We start from the raw sequence: 21,276 nt of genomic DNA, 5'->3' as shown, positions 1-21,276 counted from the left end.
TTGGGTTGATTTGACTTTTTCCAAGTCAAGTCAATTTCCAGCTAGCATTGTGCTTGTCCTCCCAGTATTTTAATAGCCACTGTAGCATAACTTCCACCAGGTGGTGCTATTCTTTTAGCTCAAGAAGCTGAATTGGATGTGATAGAGCAGGGGTAGGCAACCGTTTTGAGCCGGGGGCCGGGTTGCTGTCCCTCAGACAACTGGGGGGCCGAAGCCAAAAACTAAATAATTAAATAATTTTTTAAAAATTTAAATAAATAAATAAACCGGGACAAATGTAGGACAACTTTTTCAAATGGTGGACACTTTTTTTAAAAAAAGTGGAGGACACGCAAAAAAATTTGCTGATTTAAAAAAATGTTAATATAAATGCATGTTTCTGAGGCGTCTATAGACAATTGCCCCCCTTGCCCCTGCGCGCGAGAGGCCAAAGGCCCCGGCAGCAATCGGCGGCAGGACCAGGCTGGGGCCGGTCCCAAGGCCTCGCCGGGCCGCATCCGGCCCGCGGGCCGCAGGTTGCCTACCCCTGTGATAGAGCAAAGAGTGCATCAGGCGGACCTAGAGCATCTTCTCTTTGTTCATTCCCCTCCTTGTTTTGTGGCAAACCCATATTGACAGCTCTGTTAATTGTGCTAAGACTCTGTAGCTGCTGTGGCAATTTCATCTTGCAGAAAAGGAATATAGGCATGGTACATACCACCAACAAGTGGCGTACTGGTGCCGATTCTAGGGTTAGGGACCACGCAGCAACCACATGGTCCCTAACCCTAGAAAGTGCGGGTGGCGTAACAATGGCGGCACCCTGTATACACAGGTGCCGCCATTGTTATGTAAGCAACGCCTGGCATCTGCACATCGCCACATGTTGCTTATGTAATGAGTGTGCCATTGGCACACTCGTTACATCCGCCCTGCGACTGAAAAAGAGCCCACTTTCCCTGGGTTCTTTTTCCTCCAGAGGGAAGCCGTGCGGTTTGGTGACTGTGGCTTCCTTCCAGAGGAAAGTAGGCAGTTGGCAGGCTGCCCTTTTCGGACAGTCTGTCCCAGGCCATAGATTCCTGGAACAGAACTTTCTGACTCAAAATTGAACTTCTCAGAGAGTGGTGGAGTCTCCTTCTTTTGAGGTCTTTTAAACCTCAAAAGAGGTAGGATGGCCATCTGTCAGGAGTGCTTTGATTGTGTCTTCTTGCATGGCAAGGGGTTGGAATTGATGGTTCTTGTGGTTTCTTCCAGTTCTGTGATTCTGTAAACCATGAAAGCTTCCAGATTTTAGACTGCAAGCCTCATCAGTCCCAGCCAGCATGGCTAATGGTCAGGGATGATGGGAGTGGCACACCAGTCCAACTGGAGAACCCCATTCTGCAGAATGGCTGAGTTGTAATCTGCTCTGCTGACAATACTCAATGGGTGAGACTGAAAATTAGTCTTTCCTGTTAAATTGCTTAGGGCCATTCTAACTGTAGGATTCTTTAAAATTAAAATGTTGTCTGTTGATTGGGGTAGAGAGATGTTAAAGGGATCAGATGAGGCACAGAAGGTGAATATAACATGTTCTTCCATGGCTGTGGTCCTGAGGAGGAATCCTTCTCTAAAGGGCTGTTTTGTGTTTGGACTAGGAGGACTCCATGGGCTGCACAAGAAGTAATATCAACAGTGTCTGGTCTTTGAGAACTGTCTAGTGATGCTGTCTGCAAATGATGGTCTAGCTTAGGAAACCTATCATGGTTGCAGGGTCATTCATCTCTAAATGTCTGCTTCCTTCATGAGAAAACTGCAGGATCAAACAAAGGCTACCAAAGATGTGAAGGTAAAATAGAAGGGTTTTATTTGCCTCAGAACATGACCTGACCAGAGTACCATTTTCCTTTGGTGGTATAAAACCCACTAGGCTCTTATGGTTCCATACTGAAAGGCTAGCAATGCGGTTAGGAAAGAGATGGAAAGAGAATGTAGTATTAAAGGTGAGGTGGACAGTGTCTGCCTAATCTAGTACATGGACAAACACACCATTTGCTTCCCACCATGCTCTCCATAAAAGCCCTGTCTGTTGAATGTGGTGCAACCAGATAAATATCCCTTCCTGGCAAAGGCAGGAACATAATAGACAGAATTTGAGTGCAAGACTTAAGGAAGGATGCCAGTAGGCTGTCACTAAATTAAACTAAGGACAGAGGGATGCTTTGCCACAATGCTTAGGCAAGTACAAGGCCTTTGAAAATAATAGTCCTAAGGATATGGAAAGGCGTTCTCAGTCTATTACCATGAGTCCTCCATTGTAGTCGTATTTGCAGGATCATATGAGAGCTTAGTTCAGGGAGGAGGAACGCATATTTAAGAGGACAGGTAGAAATTTAATGACTGACTGGCTCTCCAGTGATCAGAGAGTGATCAAGAAAGTACCATTAATGCATTTGGATTCTCTCTTCCTCAGAAGAGATTAAGGATGGTTGTATCTGTCAGTTTTGCTTTCTCCCACATTTATTTTTTTGAACTCTCGAATTCTTACTGTTCAGTTTACCAAGATATATGTAAATACTGATAAATTCATTTCAAAAACAACATTTTTGTACATGTACTCTGAGTCAAATTCAGTGGATGCAGCTATTCCCAATATGTCACACCTACCTGCAATGTAGTTATTAAGGATGAGCCTAAAAGAGATGACAACCCTAATTCAATGTTAAAAAGCATGGTTCAATGTACCAGGAATCAAAACCAGACTTTTAAGCCCCCTTCCTGGATGGGCAAATCTGATAGTTATGTTTTTCTCAACTTTTTATTTATGTTAATCACAAGTTATTCCATATAATTTCTGTAGAGAATTGCAAATTTGCAATATTCTTATCAAAACCAAGCCAAACAAAATTCTCATCCATCCTTGGCTTAGCCCCTGACCCTGTACACTACAGAAACTTCTTCAGCAAGCCCCAGCAGCAAGCTGCAGATTCCTACTTGCCCCCGCCAAAAACCAAACAAAATTGAGAGGGGCTTTCAAAAAGGATTAGACACAGATAGACAAGCATCAGTTCCCCACCCCACCCCTGCACAACACTCTTGAGTATGGAAGTTGGAGAGCACTCATTGTCCTTGTTTCTATTTTTTCTTTGGAAGCTTCTCTTTTGTGACCATATCGGAAAACTCTGCAATGGAAAAAGACAGTCAAAATGGGCAGGCTGGGGGAGCCAAAAATATTGTTTTAGATAGCAGTTTTCCAACTTTTGTCATCCCCTGCCTTTTTTTAAGTGAAGAGAATATACAGAGCATATGGTGTAATGATTTGAGCATTGGATTGCAACTCTGGTGACTAGGGTTCAAATCTCTGCTTGACCATGGAGACCCACAGCCTCAGAGGAAGGCAAGGGAAACTTCCTCTGAACAAATCATGTCATGAAAGCCTCATAATATATTTTCCTTAGAGTAACCATAAGTAGGAAATTACTTGAAGGCACACAGCAACAACTTCATGATTTTGCAGGATTACCACTCAGCCTGCCCCACGAACCACAGGTTTCTCCTCGGCTTTGCTATGCTGTTCCAAATTTCTAACTCAAGATGAACCCATAGTCAGAAGCTATTTTCATTTTTGGACATCTGTCTTTAAGAAGACAGCAGCTCTAGTCATGTGGGGATCTAGACAAAGCACCTTACCAGTTGATGGCAATTATATGTAACAGGTCAGGGATTTCCCTGTTTATTTGTCTGTTGTGTGGCAGCTTGTCTCAATAGTTTCCCCTCCCCTCCCATAGTTTAAACCATTGATCTGAATCTCTGGTTTGAATTACACTTTGAGGACTAGATGTGATGATTAAGCAGTAGGCATGAATCCTAATTAAATTTCCCCATTTGCTCCTTGAGCTTCACATATTCCTCTGATTACTGAACAGAGGAAACTGGCCTGGGCAAACCTACCTACAGTAGTTCCACATAAGATAGGCCATTCTCTGTTTCAGGGAGACCAGAGACCCAGTACAAATGGTCAAAGAGCCCTTGCCTGGTATATTATTTGCCCACCTTGAAAATCAATCCGCCCATCACCATCTGCGTCAGCTGCTTGGATCACGGCTTCAGCCTCTTCATCTGATAGGGGCACCACTGGCACATTGCTGGGGACTGTGGATAGTATGTACCTGTGGACAAGTGAGAGGAGAATGGAGTCACAGAGAATGAAGCATGTGGCTGAGATTATTCTTCAAGGAGATAAAGCAAAGGGGACATACAGGTGCTTAGAAAAAGGATTATGCCCAATGAATTTCAGAATAAATCTTCCATCAGTGGTACTCTTAAAATGACAATGTTCCACTTGGTCTGAAAACCCCAGTTTCTGCTCTTGTAAAATATTTTGTGCAGCAGCTGTTTAGGGACCAGGTTGAAAATGTTGGTTCAAGACTGTTCCTGGAGAAGGCTTTATTTAAAAAATAAAATGTCCTGGGCATATTAAAGCTTGCCCTATGCATTATTTTCTTGCTCCAATTGGTATCTTCCCATTTGCTTTTGATTCTATTCTTCTTCATTCAATATCACAAGCAAAGCTTCCTATTTGCATGATATTCTGACTATTTAAGTGTTTAAAATTTTAATGTTCTGCTTGTTTAGTATAGGCTTTATTGTGATCAGTTTTGTTGATCATTGTCATTGTTCCCTTTTTAATAGAGTAAATATATTTTTAATAATGATTGAACTGTTCTTTCATTTCTTAAGTGGATATCATGTTTCTTCTTTTCTGTTTTTCTGAGCCTGAGGACTTGGCAAAAAGGGGGTAAAGATGGGTTGACAACAGATTTTGATATAGGCACACTGGATCCTAGCCAGACTGGAGTTGAGACTGCCATGGTTGCCTTAGTCGACAATCTCCATCTGGGCATCGACAGGGGAAGTGTGACCTTGTTGGTGCTCTTGGACATCTCAGTGGCTTTCGATACCATAGACCATGGTATCCTTCTGGAACGCCTGAGGGAATTAGGTATCGGGGGCACTGCGCTCCAGTGGTTCCGATCCTATATCTCGGGCAGATTCCAGATGGTGCAGTTGGGGGACACTTGCTCCTCTAAGAGGGAACTCACATCTGGTGTCCCTCGGGGAGATATTTTGTCCCCCACTTTGTTTAACATTTACATGAAACCACTGGGAGAGATCATCCAGAGACATGGGGCGCAGTGTTATCAGTATGCCAATGACACCCAAATATGCTTCTCTGTGTCTCCGACTGATTCAGTGACTAAGGATGGGGTCTTTCCTCTGAATGCTTGCCTGGAGTCGGTAATGGGCTGGATGAGGGAAAACAAACTCAGTTTGAATCCAGAGAAAATGGAAGTACTGGTGATAGGTTCCCCAGGCCCAGGGAAGGAAGTTTATCCACCTGTCCTGAATGGAGTCACACTTCCCCTGAAGGATGAAGTTCGCAGTCTAGGAGTACTTCTGGATTCGTCCCTGCAGTTGACATCTTAAGTAGATGCGACGGTCAGAAGTGCTTGCTATCAACTTCAGTTGATACGCCAGCTGCGACCCTACCTGGGCCAAAGGGACCTTGAAACTGTGGTACATGCTCTGGTAACCTCTCATTTAGATTTCTGTAATGCGCTCTACATGGGGCAACCCTTGTACCAAGCCTGGAAGCTTCAGCTAGTACAAAATATGGCAGCCAGATTGGTCACTGGTGTTTCCAGGTTTGACCATATAACACCTATTCTGAAAGATCTGCACTGGCTGCCTATTCACTTCCTAGCACAATACAAGGTGTTGGTTATTACCTATAAAGCCCTACATGGCTTGGGCCCGAGTTACTTGAGGGACCGCATCTCCCCATATAATCCGCCCCGCACACTCAGAACAACCGGGAAGAACTTGCTAGAAACTCCATCATCTAAATATGCTATTACATCCCAGAAGGCCTTCTCAGTAGCAGCCCCACAAATCTGGAACAATCTTCCTGAGGAACTCTGCCTGATCACCCCCCTAGAAACATTCAAAAAGAAGCTAAAAACTTTCCTCTTCTGTCAAGCCTTCCCCTCTGGAAAATGAAGTTGTGTATTTTGATTCCATTAACCTTCTGCCTCACCCATTTGAATGATTGTTTTAGATTTGTATATTGTATATTGTATATTGTGCTATTGGTTTTATCTATGTGTTTGTAACTGGTTTTAAATTTTGTGTACACCACTTTAATCTCTGGAAAAGCGGTATAGAAATAAAATTTATTATTATTATTATTATTATTATTATTATTATTATTATTTACTAAGGCGGGAAATGTAATAAAGTTTGTAGAAGTGGTGGATAAAACTGGGTTGGGCCAAGATGTTATGATGCTTGAGCTAAAGGACATGATGGTGCCTGTTTCCATTTCACACTCAGAACAGGACAATCTTAAGAAATAATGATTGAACAGTGTCCTCCACTGAATGAACCAGGCTAGATTAGGTGCACACAAGAGAAGGGAATGTGTGGAGAGCTCAGGAGGAATGCCCACTTTTGTATCTCCCAGCTCTGGGGGTTGCTTTACTCTTTCTAATGTTAGCAGTAGCTCTGGATAAAAAGTTTAACAGACATGCACCTGGTTATGCTAGGATGGCAAAAATGCATCCCTGGCCATTTCTCTCTTCTCTGTAATTATTTCAAACAGACTTTTGCTATCGGCGACGGCGGCGGCAGGGGCAGGCAGGGGCCGGCCAAAAGGCCTCTGCGGGCCGCATCCGGCCCATGGGCAGGAGGTTGCTGACCCCTGCTGTAGGGGGTTGTGTGTTGGACTGTGACTTGCGAGACCAGGGTCTAATTCCCAGCTCAGCCATGAAACCCATTGGGTGACCTTGGGCAACTCACAGCCTCTGGGGAAAGCAAGGGCAAACCTCCTCTGAACAAATCTTGTCAAGAAAACTCTGTCACCATAAATGGCCATAAGTTGGAAAAGACTTGAAGGCACACAACAACAACAACAAATTAATAAACAAAATAGATTGTTTCAACAGATTTGCACAGTGATGTGTAAGCAATTGCTATAAATGTGAGATTGTTTAGTAATGGGTTTCACCAATTTTCAATCTTGTGTCTGAATCTTGGCAAGACCAGAAGTGGCTGGTTTCTAATGTGATGCTTTAAGATCTTAAGCAAATCATTCCCAATCTGAATATGCAAGGTTCTTTTCTACCTGATACTTTGCAATTAAAAGTGAATCCATTGATATCACCCCCAAATTTTGTTTGCATGCATTTCTGCCCAAGTTGAACTTTTCCTGATGTTCATAGCAACTTAATGGCAAAGTTAATCTTACTTGATTTCATTCCACTCAATAAAGCCACTGCCATCCTTGTCAAGTAGTTGGAAGGCCTTACGCAAGTGCTTCTCCCTTTCATCTGATGTTAGAAACTTCTGCATATAGTCAAAGAACTTGGTATAGTTGAAGGAAGCTGCAACAGAAAAGGTGTTTTTTAATGAAGAAACAATTTTGATAGGACAGTTCTACTTGGGACCTTAGAGAAATTAATAAATTCTGAAATCTCATATCGGAAACTGATATGAGCTATAGTATACAAAGGAAGCACTGGATTTAATGCTAGGTATGTGTGGATATATGCAAGCGAGCAAGAATATAAGCATACATGTATATGTGTGCTTGTGCATGTCTGTCTAGGATGAGAATCAAGAGGTCCTCTAAATATTGTTTAACTGTACTTATTATTATTTATCAACAACACAACCAGTAGTGAAGAATGCTGGGGTCTGCAATCTAGCAGCATCTATAGGACCTCATTATTCCCATCCCTGATATATAGAGAGATTGTGTGTGTGTGCGTGTGTGTGTGTGTGTGTGTGTGTGAGAGAGAGAGAGAGAGAGAGAGAGAATGAACGAGACAGCAGCTTATAACAGCTCTTCGGTGTATGTATATATGTGTGTGTATATATGTATATATGTGTATGTGTGTGTGTACACACACACACACACACTGTGATGTTGCATTCATCCTTCATATTTTAAAGGCAAGCTTCATGTTATACAAAAATGTGCATAATGTGGCCCTATTGGCCACTTTTTCTAAAGAGCATAGCAGTTTTGGAAGCAATGTCTGGTGGCAAGAAAGTTGTGCAACCCTTTCTCCATTTTTCATTCAATTCATACTAGAAATTACCAACCTTCTGTCTATTTTACTTGTGGGCTTCCAAATGCACACTTGCTTGGCTATGGGGGAAGTAGCCAATGAGTGTGTGTATGTGTGTGTGAGAGAGACCAAGACAGAGAGACTTTTTGCTTTCCCTTATACATAGTGTTTGATTTAGACCGTTTGAATCACTGTTTTTTTCTTAACTTCTTCCTTGTGTTGTTGTTGTTGTTGTTGTTGTTGTTGTTGTTATAGTTTAATAATAATAACTTTATTATGGCCATTTGGCCAGCACAATTACAAAATTCCAATTTAAAACAGAACATAGGTTCATGTACAGGCAGATTGGAGAGTATAAACAAATTATTATAGTTTATTTCTATAGCACTGTAAATGTAAACAGCGCTGTACAGACAAATGATCAAAGCAATAAAAATGAAACCTGCCAATGGCGTACAATCTACAAAATACGTATAAGACAATAGGTAATAATATAAAATAGAATTGGTTAAAATAAGCAGACAACAATTAAACAATTGTGAGTACCTACCTCTAGATTGGCACTTTTTTCTTAATGCCAATGTATATTTTATGATATTTGATCATGTTTCAGAGAACTGGAAACCTAGAGAATATTGTTGGAATGGGTATTGTGCTGGATTTACATGATTACATGATCCTCAGTAACTTCTGGAGGGATGCTGTATAACTTCTACTTCTGTCCTAAAGGACTTCTGCCCACAAAGTTCCAGAGCTCTCTGTCAGACCAGGCTGAATACCTCACCAAATCAGAAACCTCAGGATTCTGTAGGACAGAGCCATGACAATTAAAGGGGTGTCGAACTCTCCTATAGTTTTGACATGGTTAGTCAAACCAAAGAGAGGGGAACTGAAACCTGTGGTGCCCATTGTTCACTTGATTGTACCACTGTGGGACCCAGCATAATTGCACTTCCATATAGTTGTGCTACCAGTAAAAAGTAATGTATGAACAAGTAATGGGAGTACAGTATTTGTAATGCGCCACTTCTGGAGGGTGGAATTTTTATTGTTTGGATTACCAGTGACCCAAGCTCCTGGAAAATGTAGAGAGTTGTAGTTTAAAAAGTACTTTTCCCAAGCAATCCCTGGTAACTTTTGAGATCTGCTTATACCTTTCATTTGCTGTAAATGCTTCACTAGTTCCATTCACTCTAATTCCTTACCATGATGTCTCATGTCTGAAGGCAGCAAATCAATATCCTTGTCTGTCAGGGATGTACCCATGGCCAAGGCCATCTTCTTAACTTGGCAAGTGAAGTCGTCCCCCATGTTGTGGTTGCTTGCAAGAGAAATGGATGTGTGAGTCTACAGAAATGTCATATCATTCCCGCATATCATCAATGCCACTCTAACTTAGGCTTTTCCCTTGACCCATCCTAACATCTCCTCAACAGTTTTCCTCTGCAGACATGAAATAATAAAAGCATAGAAAGGAATAAAATACCAATAACTGAACATTACTATGCAGCTGGCAGGACTGCTTCACAATACTACTGATAGTGAACATTTCATTGTTGAAATCCCACCACATACACATACCTTAAATCCTTACCAAAGTTTTAAAAATACAATAGGAACCTTGGTATTGGTTTCAGAACCCCCTGTGGATACCAAAATCCATTGATACTCAAGTCCCATTAAATACAATGGATAGTAAAATGGTATTTCTTATATAAAATGGTAAAATCAAGGTTTTACATTTTTTATTTTTTTGAATATTTTCCAACCATGGATGCTTGAATCCCTAGATAAGAAGGGCCAACTGTAATCAGTCCACTCTATTGCTAAAGTTCGGAGGTGAATACTGATCCTTATGTATCCAAATGAGCACCACCCATGCACAACAAGCAATACATTTCTATACCGCTTATCAGTGCACTTAAGGACTCCCTAAGTGGTTCACAAAGTGTAAGCTAATTGCCTGCAACAAGCTGAGTGCTCATTTTAGCAACCTCGAAAGGATGCAAGCCTGAGTCGAACTTGAGCCCTTGGCTGGGAACTGAACTTGCAACCTTGCGGTTTGTGAGTGAGTGGCTGCAGTACAGGCATTTTTAACCACTGTGCCACCAGGGCTCCTTAGGTACAAAGAGATGTACCAACAGGTTTGTGAAAAACCATTTGTACAAGTTTAGAGAAAAAAACATCAGGAGGGAGGGGTTCCTCCAAAGATTCCAATACGAACTAGGAGTCTATAGTAGTGATGGAATCCAGAATCCAGAATTCTGTTGGGTGGGAGAAACAGAAAATCTGTGTGAGAAAGAAAATGAAATGGAGTATTCTGGAAGAGGGAATGGCTGACTGGTTGTCTGGCTGACTCAGCATACTACCACAAAAATGGTTATAGAACTGCAGCTTTCATAATTCTGCACCACTGATGATACTAGTTGTTTTTTAGAGGCGTTTATCACACTGAGGTTATTGGAGCTAAGATCAGGGGTAAGTGCAGGTTGAACGATGCGAATTGACGTTATAACGTGGCTGTTTTATCACACCTGGTTGCCCATCCGTTGCCCTTCCGAATTGAGGGGGAACCGAATCCAAGGAAGTCATGTGATGCGGATTCAGGCAAAACGGAGTGAGTGCAAATTGTATTTCCACACCGGTGCATACCATGGGGGATTCAACGATTTGAATTGGGACCGTTGCGCGTGCTCAGTGGGGCTCTGGACACATCCTGAACCTTTGCACTTCCGGGGTGAAGAAGGGAGCCTGGCTCCACTTTCACGGGAATGACAGCTTCCCATTTCTTCCTCCCTTCTAGTTTCCCATCCCTGGCAGCCAAATTCAAAGGGTCCTCCGTGTCAGAGCCCCCATCCATTTCATCCACATCTACATCTGTCCTCTTGTCATTCTCCTCATCTATTCCATCTACATCTCTCATTCCCTTTGTAGTAGTTACCTTCTCTTAGGTTGCATCCACAGCGGGGAGATAATCTGGTTTAACTCCAGTTTAACTGTCCTGATTTAGTGCTATGGAATTCTGGGAACTGCAGTGTCCTGAGACATTGAGCCTTCTCTGCCAGAGAGCTCTGGTGCCTCAGCAAACTAATAACTTAAATTATTATTATTATTGTTGTTGTTGTTGTTATATTATTATTTTAAGATAAATTATTATTATTTTAAAATAATAAATTATTATTATTATTTTAAAAATAAATTATTATTACTATGGGAGTTGGAGTTTGTTGTGGGGTTCTTGGCTCGAGGCTATGGAATTCTGGGAGTACCATCTCTGCCTCCTGTTTCACTTCCTTCACATCTATAATCTGGATTGAAATCCCTTTCCTCTGCATCTGCATTAGGAAATAATCCGGTTTGACTTCACTTTAACTGTCCTGGCTCAGTGCTATGGAATTCTGGGAACTGCAGTGTCCTGAGACATTGAGCCTTCTCTGCCAGAGAGCTCTGGTGCCTCAGCAAACTAATAACTTAAATTATTATTAATATTAATATTATTTTAAAAATTATTATTATTATTATTATTATTATTATTTTAAAATAATAAATTATTATTATTATTACTATGGGAGTTGGAGTTTGTTGTGGGGTCCTTGGCTCAAGGCTATTGAATTCTGGGAGTGCCAACTTTGCCTCCAGCCTCCTTTTTATTTCTCTTCAGATCTGTCATCTGGATCTCCATCCCTAGCCTCACGTGAAGGATAGGGAATGTCACCTATCTCTAAATGCTCTCTGCTTCAGCCAAGTGTATCATCCACCAACTGTTGTTGTTGTTGTTGTTGTTGTTATTGTTATTATTACTATTTTGCAGTGAAATTTTAATAATAATAATAATAATAATAATAATAAATTTCTTTCACTGCAAAAATAACCAGTGTAGAAACTGCAGTTCTACTTGGAAGTAAATCCTGCCTCCACCTTGGCCCCACTTTGGAGGACGTCCTGCCCCTGCCCCCATCCCCAAAGAGTCCTTTAGAAACTTTACTAACCCCGCTCTCTCTCTTTGTCCCCTCTTTTTCCTTTCCCTTTCTCTCTCCCCCCGATCTCCCCCCTCCTCGCCAGCATGTCTCCTGTCCATGTTAAAATGTGAATGCATTCATTCAGGGGGGAGCACCGAAAGCAAATGGGGCAAAAATTCAGCATGGCATCATGGGAAATTTGCAACCCAGGGGTTTTGCAATGGTGTTCAAGAGCACAAGCAAATTGGAATTCCACACCAGACCAGTCCGCAGTGAGTTTGAACCAAGCCTCAGTGCGAATCCTGTCAATACACTTATTTAGCAAACTTGCCAAAATGAGGAGCCAGTAAGGATTCAGTTCGGAAGCCCCACGGAAGCACCACACAAACAGCTCCCATTGAAAGGAACCAGGTGTGAAAATACACAGCGTTATAACGTCAATTCGCATCATTCGACCCGCACTCACCCCTGATCTTAGCTCCAATAACCTCAGTGTGATAAACGCCATAGAGTTGCAGTCCAAAGTCAAGACAGAACAAAGTTTTCAATGTACCAGTATTTATTAATTTAAGTGCCCAAAACATTAAGAAAAAGTTTACCATTCCTTCATCAGGCCCCCACTGATAGAGTTTGTGGCGAATGTGGACTTTTCAATCATTTCCAGAGGGCAGAAAGCCTTTTATCAGTCAGCCCCCAATAAAGGAATTACTGTATAGATTTTTCTTGAATGTGTTGGTTCCTTTAATTAATACCTACAGGCAATTTGGGAATGCTGTTTTCTCTTGATTTTGTTTCCAGTGCTTTCCTCCTCATTGTTTTCTCTAAGGATTTACATTCCAGCATCATATGGAGGGCTACATGTCGGCCATATCTGATCAACTAGATGGACTTTTGATAGACGCTCAGCAGTCTGTGTGGACTCAGACTTCTGAAAGACACTGGAAGAGTCCAGTTGTGTCTTGCAATGCAGTGACAAACATTTCATTATTTATTTATTCTGACTAAACAAAATATATGGCTCAAAAAGAATATTACTTACATTTTAGAGACAGTTTTACCTAGAGCAAAAGCCAGAACTCTTAATGAGTCATCAGCAATCAGTTAATACGTGTCATCAATTATACCCCACAGCAATCAATTCATGATCCCTTGAAGGGTCGATTACTAGGTTATGAATAGATGGGACTTCTGTCAATGGCATACTGAGAGTTGGGATTCAAGATATGTGCGTATGTCTCCCAGGGTAGAACCAGTCCTACGGTTAGACCCAGTGAGTCAGGAAATTGTTATTAATTTATTATTATTATCATCTTCCTACTGTTAAAGAAGACAGGTGTGTGCTGCTGGGATTTTATTGTCTCACATACCAAAATAATTTAGGTGACTTTGGGTGACCTGGGAGGAGGGGTGTGTGTGACATATCTTCCTCTGCTTCAGCCAACAAAATTTCTTAGGAAAGTCTTGTCCTGGATTTAGTAGAATATTTGGAAACCATGCCTGTCTGTGGAAACCAAGCTGCCTTGGTAAAAATGCTTAGGACAGGAATAACAGAGCAAACATTAACTCGGGGTGCATCTACACAGTAAAAATAATGCTTTTTTTTTACACGACTTAAGTGCTGTAGCTTCACCTATGGATCCTGGGATTTGGCATTTTACAAGGTCTTTAGCCTTCTATGCCAGAATGCTGATGTCAGAACAAACTACAGTTCCCAGGACCCATAGTATTAAGCCATGACACTTAATGCAGTGTCAAACTGGCTGCCAAAATAAAGCTGCTTCAGGTCACTTTGGAGGTATGCTGTTTAAATGATGCATGCATCCTAAGAGTCCTGAAGCTGCGCCAAAGCTGGGCTCTAGTCCTTAGGACTGGATCGTGGCTTTGGCATGGCCTCCGGACTCTTAGGACGCATGCATCATTTAAACAGTATACCTCCAAAGTGTCCTGAAGCAGCTTTATTTTGGCCTGTCTGTATGGGGCCATAGTTTCCCAATGTCTAGGCCTTTCCCATCAAGATTTCATCAATGAGAACAGGGGCCCTCTTGGGTTCTGATAAAACCTTTCTCTTTCTGGTTTCTGATGAATCTGAGGATTCTGCCATTCTGCTAAACCATTTTTGTTGCTGTTGTGTGCCTTCAAGTTGTTATGTCATCCCTGTGGTGAACCTATCATGGGGTTTTATTAGCAGGTTTTTTCAGAAGGGTTTGTCATTGCCATCCTCTGAGGCTGAGAGCATATAACTTGCCCAAAGTCACCCAATGGGTTTTCATGGCCAATCTAGGATTCGAACCCTGGATTCCAGAGTCATAGTCCAATGCTCACACCATTACACCATGCTGACTCTCCTGTTAAACCATAGTTCAACTTTACATGAGAACTTCACCACTGCCACACAGAAAAGCAGGAAGGACGCTCTGCAGCTGTATAGAGTTTCTGTAAATTATTCAAGGAAGACTGCCTATCTCCAAAAACAGATAACAAAATAAATCCATCATTTAGTCACATTGTTTAACTTCTGTCATTGTTAGGGACACTGGGCAAGCATATACTTGGGATGATTCAGAGTTAGGATTGTTCCAGGCATGTATTAGATTACGTTTAAGATCCCATGATCCAGGCCTGTATGTGGTTCCTACAGCTAGTCACTAGGTCTATTAGCTTCCTTCGACACTTATGCACAAAGGGGAGTACCTATCTACAGCCCACCAACAAAATACTTTATCCTTAGAGAAATGTATTTGGGGAATAATTCAGACATCTGTGGTTGAATTCAGTCCCACATGGTGAGACTGTGCTATTTACTGAGATTATCTTCAATTTAATCCGAGGGAAGGAAGCTTTCGATTGCTTGCTAAAACCACAGGCAGATTTCAAATTCCAGTAAATCCTGTTGCACTGAGCTAGCTGCTCATCTTGCCAATCAAGCCATCCGGGCTCATGCTCTTTGGCTCTTTCCCCATCACTGGCAGCCAAGCGTCTGCCAGCTGAGCTTAACCCCTGGGTGAGTCACCCTCACTTTCCAAACCCTGCATTGAACACTTCATTTAACCACTGCAAAATGCTGGATTACAAAAGAACACGAATGATCAAAGTGAAGACTGGTGGTGCATTTGTTGAAAAGGAGATAAAAGACAAGGCCAGACTGCATCTCACTTGCAGCACCAGGAATTCAGAAGGCTGGTTCCAGAGGGTGTGGTTTTTCAAGGCATAGAAACCAATGAATGAGGTAAGAGTGGAAACGTATTAATACTTGATTATGCATATTGTGGGTTGGTGTGATGTAAGAAGGCTTTTTTAAAAAACAGTTTGTGCATTTTGTGATGGGAGAGCACCCCAGACAGACAGGCCCAGTTTTTGTTTTTCTTCCAAGTGAAACGATGGGGAAATGTTCTGCCACATCTCTGGGAGATTCTCCACAGGCCAGATAAAATTGGATGCAATTCACAGGCGGCCCGTTGGCCACACCATCCCTAAATTGCTGTCAACCAGTTTATATTAAGGTATGCCAGATAAATCAGGTTGTAAGCATCAGAAAGAAGATTGAGAGTTCTTTGTTGAATTAAGAAAGTCTAAACAGGGTTCACGTAAACCCTGTTTATTACAGAGGGGTATTGACATTTCCCAAAATTTCACTTTTCATAGAATCGTAGAGTCGGAAGAGACCACGAGGGCCATCCAGTCCAACCCCTGCCATGCAAGAACTTTACATTATGAAAAGTAAAGTGTTCTATAATTACTTAGTCCAAACTCTTCTGCCACTTCCTCTGGTAATTTCTGTCTCTGATTGCAGAAAACAATTTTGTACTGACTGAATTATTTTGCATTCTATAGGAGAGGCAAAACATTCTGGGTTTATAGCAATGGAATACCTTTTTAGACAAACCATCCTTATAAATTCATCCTATTTCTGAGGGGAAGCACTGTCAGCATAGTCCCATAGAAGGGAAAAGTAGGTAAACTTTAGTTGTGTTATAACACAGGAATTTGCCAGACAGAGTTTGTTTTATATAGTCCACCCAGTTCTTAGAAGCACAGACTGTCATTCAGTCTTTGAAGAAATCCTGCGGAGATTACTAATACTGCTAGAACACAAAGGGAGTTATGGTTGACTGCAAGCATCTTGCTATTTCTGCAAAAAGGGATTAGTGCACTGTGTTAGAGGGTGCCTGAACGCAGCTGGATGAGAAACAGATTCCCATCAAGTGTGGGTTCAGAAGTGGGAAGACAGAAAAATCAGCAGTATAGCCTGGCAACCAAATGAGTTTAGAGTCACAGGTTGCCAGTCTAGAACAGCCATGGCAGGTATCCTGTGCTTCAAATTCAGATAGTTCCTATGGTTTAATTTTACTGATGACCTTTCTCTCAGAGGGGTGACCCTCAGCATGCGCTCCTCTGAAATCCATTGCGTGCAAAGGTTACCCAAAGCTCTATGGCCTGTCCCAATCCCCTAAATATGCAGTGCTCTGTGATAGTGATATAATTGGAGATTAGCAGAGTAAACAAACAGCTCCCGGTACAATTGTCACTCTATTGCTGTCCTACAGACTCTGTCCTAGGTAGTCTTTCTCAGTACAAACAACCTCTTCAGATGTTAAGCAAACAAGAAATCGAGAGGCAGCCAGAATGGCTCTGTGATAGTGCCAAGAGTACACCCTGACGCACTTTTCTATAGCCACCAAGAGCAATGCATTGTGGATCATGAGCCTAAACCCTAAAACAGTAAACACTTAGATATAATCTGCACTGCAGAAATAATGCAGTTTGACATCACTTTAACTGCCATGGCTCACTGCTACAAAATCCTGGGATTTGTAGTTTTGTGAGCTATTTAGCTTTCTCTGGCAGAGAGCTCTGGTGCTACAACAAACTACAAATCTCAGGATTCCATAGAATGGAATCATAGTATTTAAAGCAATGTCAAACTACAGTACATTATTTCTGCAGTGCAGATTAGGCAACAGATACATTCTGCCTGCTAATTCATTGTGTGGGCATTGGGCCTCTTCCAAATGCTCTACTTCCTTATCTCATTGAAAGGTAGGGTTAGTAGATCAATTTGAATGCTTGCTGTACTGACTGAAACCATCTCATTTCTATAGTTTTTTGTGGTTTTTTGGGCTATGTGGCCATGTTCTAGAAGAGTTTATTCCTGATGTTTCACCAGCATCTGTGGCTGGTATCTTCAGAGAATGCTAGAAGAGAGAGAGAGAGAGAGAGAGAGAGAGAGTGTGTGTGTGTGTGTGTGTGTGTGTGTGTGTGTGTGTGTGTGTGTGTATATACTGTGTGATCCTGGGTAAGTAGGAGTAATTCCCATGTTAAACTGTGTATTGTTCTGTTCTTGATGGCTGGGCCTCAGGGTAGGAGGATATGCAAAGAGGATTAGTGTCTGCCAATTGGTGATCATTGTCTGCTGGGAAGCCCCTGACCATGAGTGGTTTCTCATTTGCATTTGCTGATTCCTTGTTTTGGTGTTCTTCAGGACTAGAAGCCAAAACCAGGACTCAGCAAATGCAAATGAGAAACCACTCAGGGTCAGGGGCTTCCCAGCAGACAATGATCACCAATTGGCAGACACTAATCCTCTTTGCGTATCCTCCTACTCTGAGACCCGGTCATCAACAACAGAACAATACACAGCTTAACATGGGAATTACTCCTACTTACCCAGGATCACACAGTATGTATACACACTCTCTCTCTCTCTCTCTCTCTCTCTCTCTTTTCCAGGTCAGCAGTCTCTGAAGATGCCAGCCACAGATGCTGGTGAAACATCAGGAATAAACTCTTCTAGAACATGGCCACATAGCCCGAAAAAAAAAACAACACAAAAAACTATGGATGCCAGCCATGAAAGCCTTCAACTTCACATCTCATTTCTCTTTCTTTAAATTCAAGAAAATACATCCTGGCACCCGTTGTTCTTGTTGGCTGAAAAGTTGTTTATTTCTGAGACTTGGCTGCTACTCTGAAAAAAGCTACCCCTCCTATTATGCTGCTTGACCCTTCCATTTTCTCCTCTTAGGGACTCTTATATTTGCAATGCAACGTCTTGTGATGTGAACCAGTTCTAGGATTACACTCAGTCCAAATAACTCAGTTTTCCCAATGGACACCCTGCTCTGACAGATTCTGTTTGCCAAGTGTTTATTTAGAAGAGAGAATGCAGTTCTTCTTCTACCTCTGCTTTTGAGCATTTGGAGGGGACAGCCATTTTTGTATAAGATAACTACCCTGGAAACTATTTGTGCTCAGAGAATGGAACAGTAAAGCTGCCCATGTGAAGGCCTGGTGGGAGAATGCTGGGGTGACCTTAATTTTTCTTCCACCTCATATTTGCACCAAAAACTAGGGATGAGTGGCAAGCAAACTGGCGATGCCAAAGATGTTGTTCTACGAAACATGATTTCTCATAGCACTGAAACATTCTATATATCCAGCGTCCTCTCACCACTGCCATGTATATATGAATTCCTCTTTGCTTCCCCTATCCATCTAGAGTTTATGGATTCAACTGCTATTTGGACACAGTATCAAGGAAGTCCTTTCCTTCAGATAGACAAGGCAGGAGCTTGGTAGGTCTGTGTTAACACAACAGTCACCGTTTGGTCTATTTGCACGTTGTGACATCTTTTTGAGTTCCCGTCATCCAACTTTATTTTAGTTTTCACTAGCATTTTAATCATATTTTTTCAGCATTAGCATTTTGGCAAAATACTCCCTCCCAAAGTTATTTCAGAGGCAACTCTGAAATTTATGTTCGCAATAAAAGTAAAATAGCTTTCTCTACCTCCTGACCAGCACTGATTTATTCTCTGTCTTAATTAAAAATCTGCACTTAACAAACTGTTGACAGTGAATAACTGTTTTGAAGTAATAGGCTGGTGCAAAGGGCAGATCTGAAGCTCTGAATCTATGGATATATTTCAGATTTCTTCAACTCTCTACCCTTCTTATGGGTGAACTACAACTCCCATAATCTTCAGACAGGACAATGACTATGATTATATTCTAACACACCTGGAGGGCACTATGTTGGGAAACCTGTAATCCAAAAGTAAAGCACACACTTGCCAGCTCAAAGGGAAAAATAAGAAGCTGAGGATGAATCAGCCATTGCTGTGTTACATCTTGCCAATCATTCCCACAACAATACTATCAGTAATTCCTGCTGTATTTCAAATTTCAGCCAGCAATTTCAGCCAAAGAAGCTTGATTCCTGTCACATGAAAAATCCTGTTGTTGCATTCTGAAGCCATATAGAATAGTACAAATTGTCAATGAAGGGTACTGATTTTAGCTACACACCAACAGCTTCTACCCACCCTCTTGTTTACTGACAGAAGATCATTAACATGATCCTATGTATTACATTCTTCAGTTGTTCTTCTCAGCTCCAGAACGGCTGATGTGCCTTCCCCAGCTTTACTCATTCTTCCTTTCAAACTAATCAGTTCTTCCAAGTATGAATCTAATGCTCTGGGGAATTTTTTACCAATTAATTCTGTAATTTTATGCTTCTTCTATGGCTACCATATTAATAAATAAGCTTGTCTTTCCCTAGTCATTGAATATCCACAGCTGGTACTTACCTGCCACAGATTTCCTCAGCCTGGGTCTTGGCAAATGTCTTTTTGTAAAATTAAACCATGTCCCTGGCTTTTATAGGGGCAGGTTACTTTGCTCAGCTTTACTATTTATGGAGAGATGCACCTGTTGGGGAAGCAGCTCTGCAATTCTCTTGGGCCCCTTCAAGATGCTAATGGATACTCTTGGTGATTTTGAAGTTATCAGAGTTACTGGCAACTGGACGTTCAGCATCACATATCACATTGGACAAGGGGAAATCTACAGAACATGCTCCCCGCCACACAAACAAACAAGTTCAACCTCATTGCAACTTTGCCCAAGTAAATGGCTGTGTCAGGGATGAGTAGAATGACCCTTTGGACTCCAAGTCCCAGAAACTCTACAGATCCAGTAGTGAGGAATGCTGAGACTCAGAGCTCATTGACATTTGATGGGCCGCATGATTCCGACTCTTCATCTTGGTTGAGGAAAGTAGTGCTTTGTCTTCTGGGGTTATTTATGTCTCACAGTTCCCAACTTTTCAGGGGGTGGTGTTTTTCTCAAGCTATTTACTGCCCAAAATGTCAGGAAATGACATTGGTGTGGCCACTAGGGGGAGCTGTTGTGCAGATAATTTACAGTTCCAGTGGCAGCTAATGTGTCAGCATTCAAACAGGGCATCATCGGAATGTTGATGCAACTGTCAACTGTCAGTTCTCAACTGCCACTGAGGAACAGAGAGAGACAGTTGTTGCCTCGGAGTGGGCTGTGTCTGTTACTGAGAGGCAGTGATATGTACTGTGTGTTAATGTCGCTGCCTCAGAGGTTGTGTTATTGATGGTTGGTGTAAATAGTGTGTATTAGAGACGGATGTCCAATACACTGTGTATATACTGCAAAGGAAGATTAAAGCCCTCGTTTAGAGTGAACACTTGTAAGAGTCGTTATTAGTTGAAGACATCTTCACAGATTCCTTCTTCTTGGCGTCCTGTCGACGTGGTTGAACTCTGCAGGTGGTCGTGGTGGACACTGCACGTCATTTCCATAGGTCCCAACAAGGGTTATGGGCGCAGCACACGAGCCACAACATAAGTACCCTGATGGCACTGGATCCTGAAGCTAAGCAGGGTCATAGAATCATAGAATCATAGAGTTGGAAGAGACCACATGTAGTTTCATTCAGCCAGGTGTCCCCCATCCTATATCTGTGCATTTCATTTTTCCGCCCTAAGTGCAGTACCTTACATTTCTCCCTGTCGAAGTTCATTTTGTTAGCTGTGGCCCAGCTTTCTAATCTATTCAGGTCATTTTGAATTTTGAATTTTGATCCTGTCCTCTGGAGTATTAGCTAATCCTCCTAATTTGGTGTCATCTGCAAATTTGATAAGTATGCTCCCAATTTTTTCCTCCAAGTCATTGATAAAGATGTTGAACAGTACTGGCCCCAGCCCTGTGGGACCCACTGGTCACTTCTCTCCACAATGAAAAGGAGCCATTGTTGATCACCCTTTGGGTTCGTCTGGTCAACCAACTATGAATCCACTTAACAGTTGCCTTGTCTAGCCCACATTTTAAAAGCTTGTTTGCAAGAATGTCATGGGGAACTTTGTCAAAATCAAGATATATTATATCCACAGCATTCCTTTCATCCAACAAGCTGG

The 21,276-nt window shown here is 41.9% G+C and overlaps 1 protein-coding gene across 2 annotated transcripts; it reads right to left on the bottom strand.

Annotated features, from left to right (window-relative positions):
• Positions 1–2,111: 2,111 nt before the first annotated feature.
• On the bottom strand, positions 2,112–20,390 carry PVALEF (parvalbumin like EF-hand containing). 2 transcript variants are annotated; one of them, XM_089508025.1, is made up of 5 exons: positions 19,639–20,390; positions 9,296–9,411; positions 7,265–7,400; positions 4,012–4,127; positions 2,112–3,140 (listed from the first exon to the last, which is right to left on the bottom strand). In XM_089508025.1, the coding sequence occupies exons 2-5, from the start codon at positions 9,399–9,401 to the stop codon at positions 3,094–3,096; spliced, it is 405 nt and encodes a 134-aa protein (XP_089364151.1). In that variant the 5' UTR covers positions 9,402–9,411; positions 19,639–20,390; the 3' UTR covers positions 2,112–3,093. The 2 variants fall into 2 exon arrangements, with proteins under 2 accessions (XP_089364151.1, XP_089364143.1); XM_089508017.1 differs by lacking the exon at positions 19,639–20,390 and adding an exon at positions 13,417–13,488.
• Positions 20,391–21,276: the final 886 nt, after the last annotated feature.

This window comes from Sceloporus occidentalis, unplaced genomic scaffold (genome assembly GCF_023333645.1).
Source record: "Sceloporus occidentalis isolate IW3139 unplaced genomic scaffold, rSceOcc1.0.p SCAF_1, whole genome shotgun sequence".
NCBI classification, from domain to species: Eukaryota; Metazoa; Chordata; class Lepidosauria; order Squamata; family Phrynosomatidae; genus Sceloporus; species Sceloporus occidentalis.
This window is presented reverse-complemented; position numbering and strand designations above follow the sequence as displayed.

Bases quoted from the DNA above. Each gene is read 5' to 3' on its own strand.
- PVALEF (XM_089508017.1), bottom strand. From the start codon at position 13,469: ATGTCACACACACCCCTCCTCCCAGGTCACCCAAAGTCACCTAAATTA. The intron at 9,412-13,416 runs GTATGTGAGACA...TTCTCTTGCAAG, and splicing joins AAGTCACCTAAATTATTTTG to CAACCACAACATGGGGGACG. The intron at 4,128-7,264 runs GTAAGATTAACT...ACTTGTCCACAG, and splicing joins ATTGAGTGGAATGAAATCAA to GTACATACTATCCACAGTCC.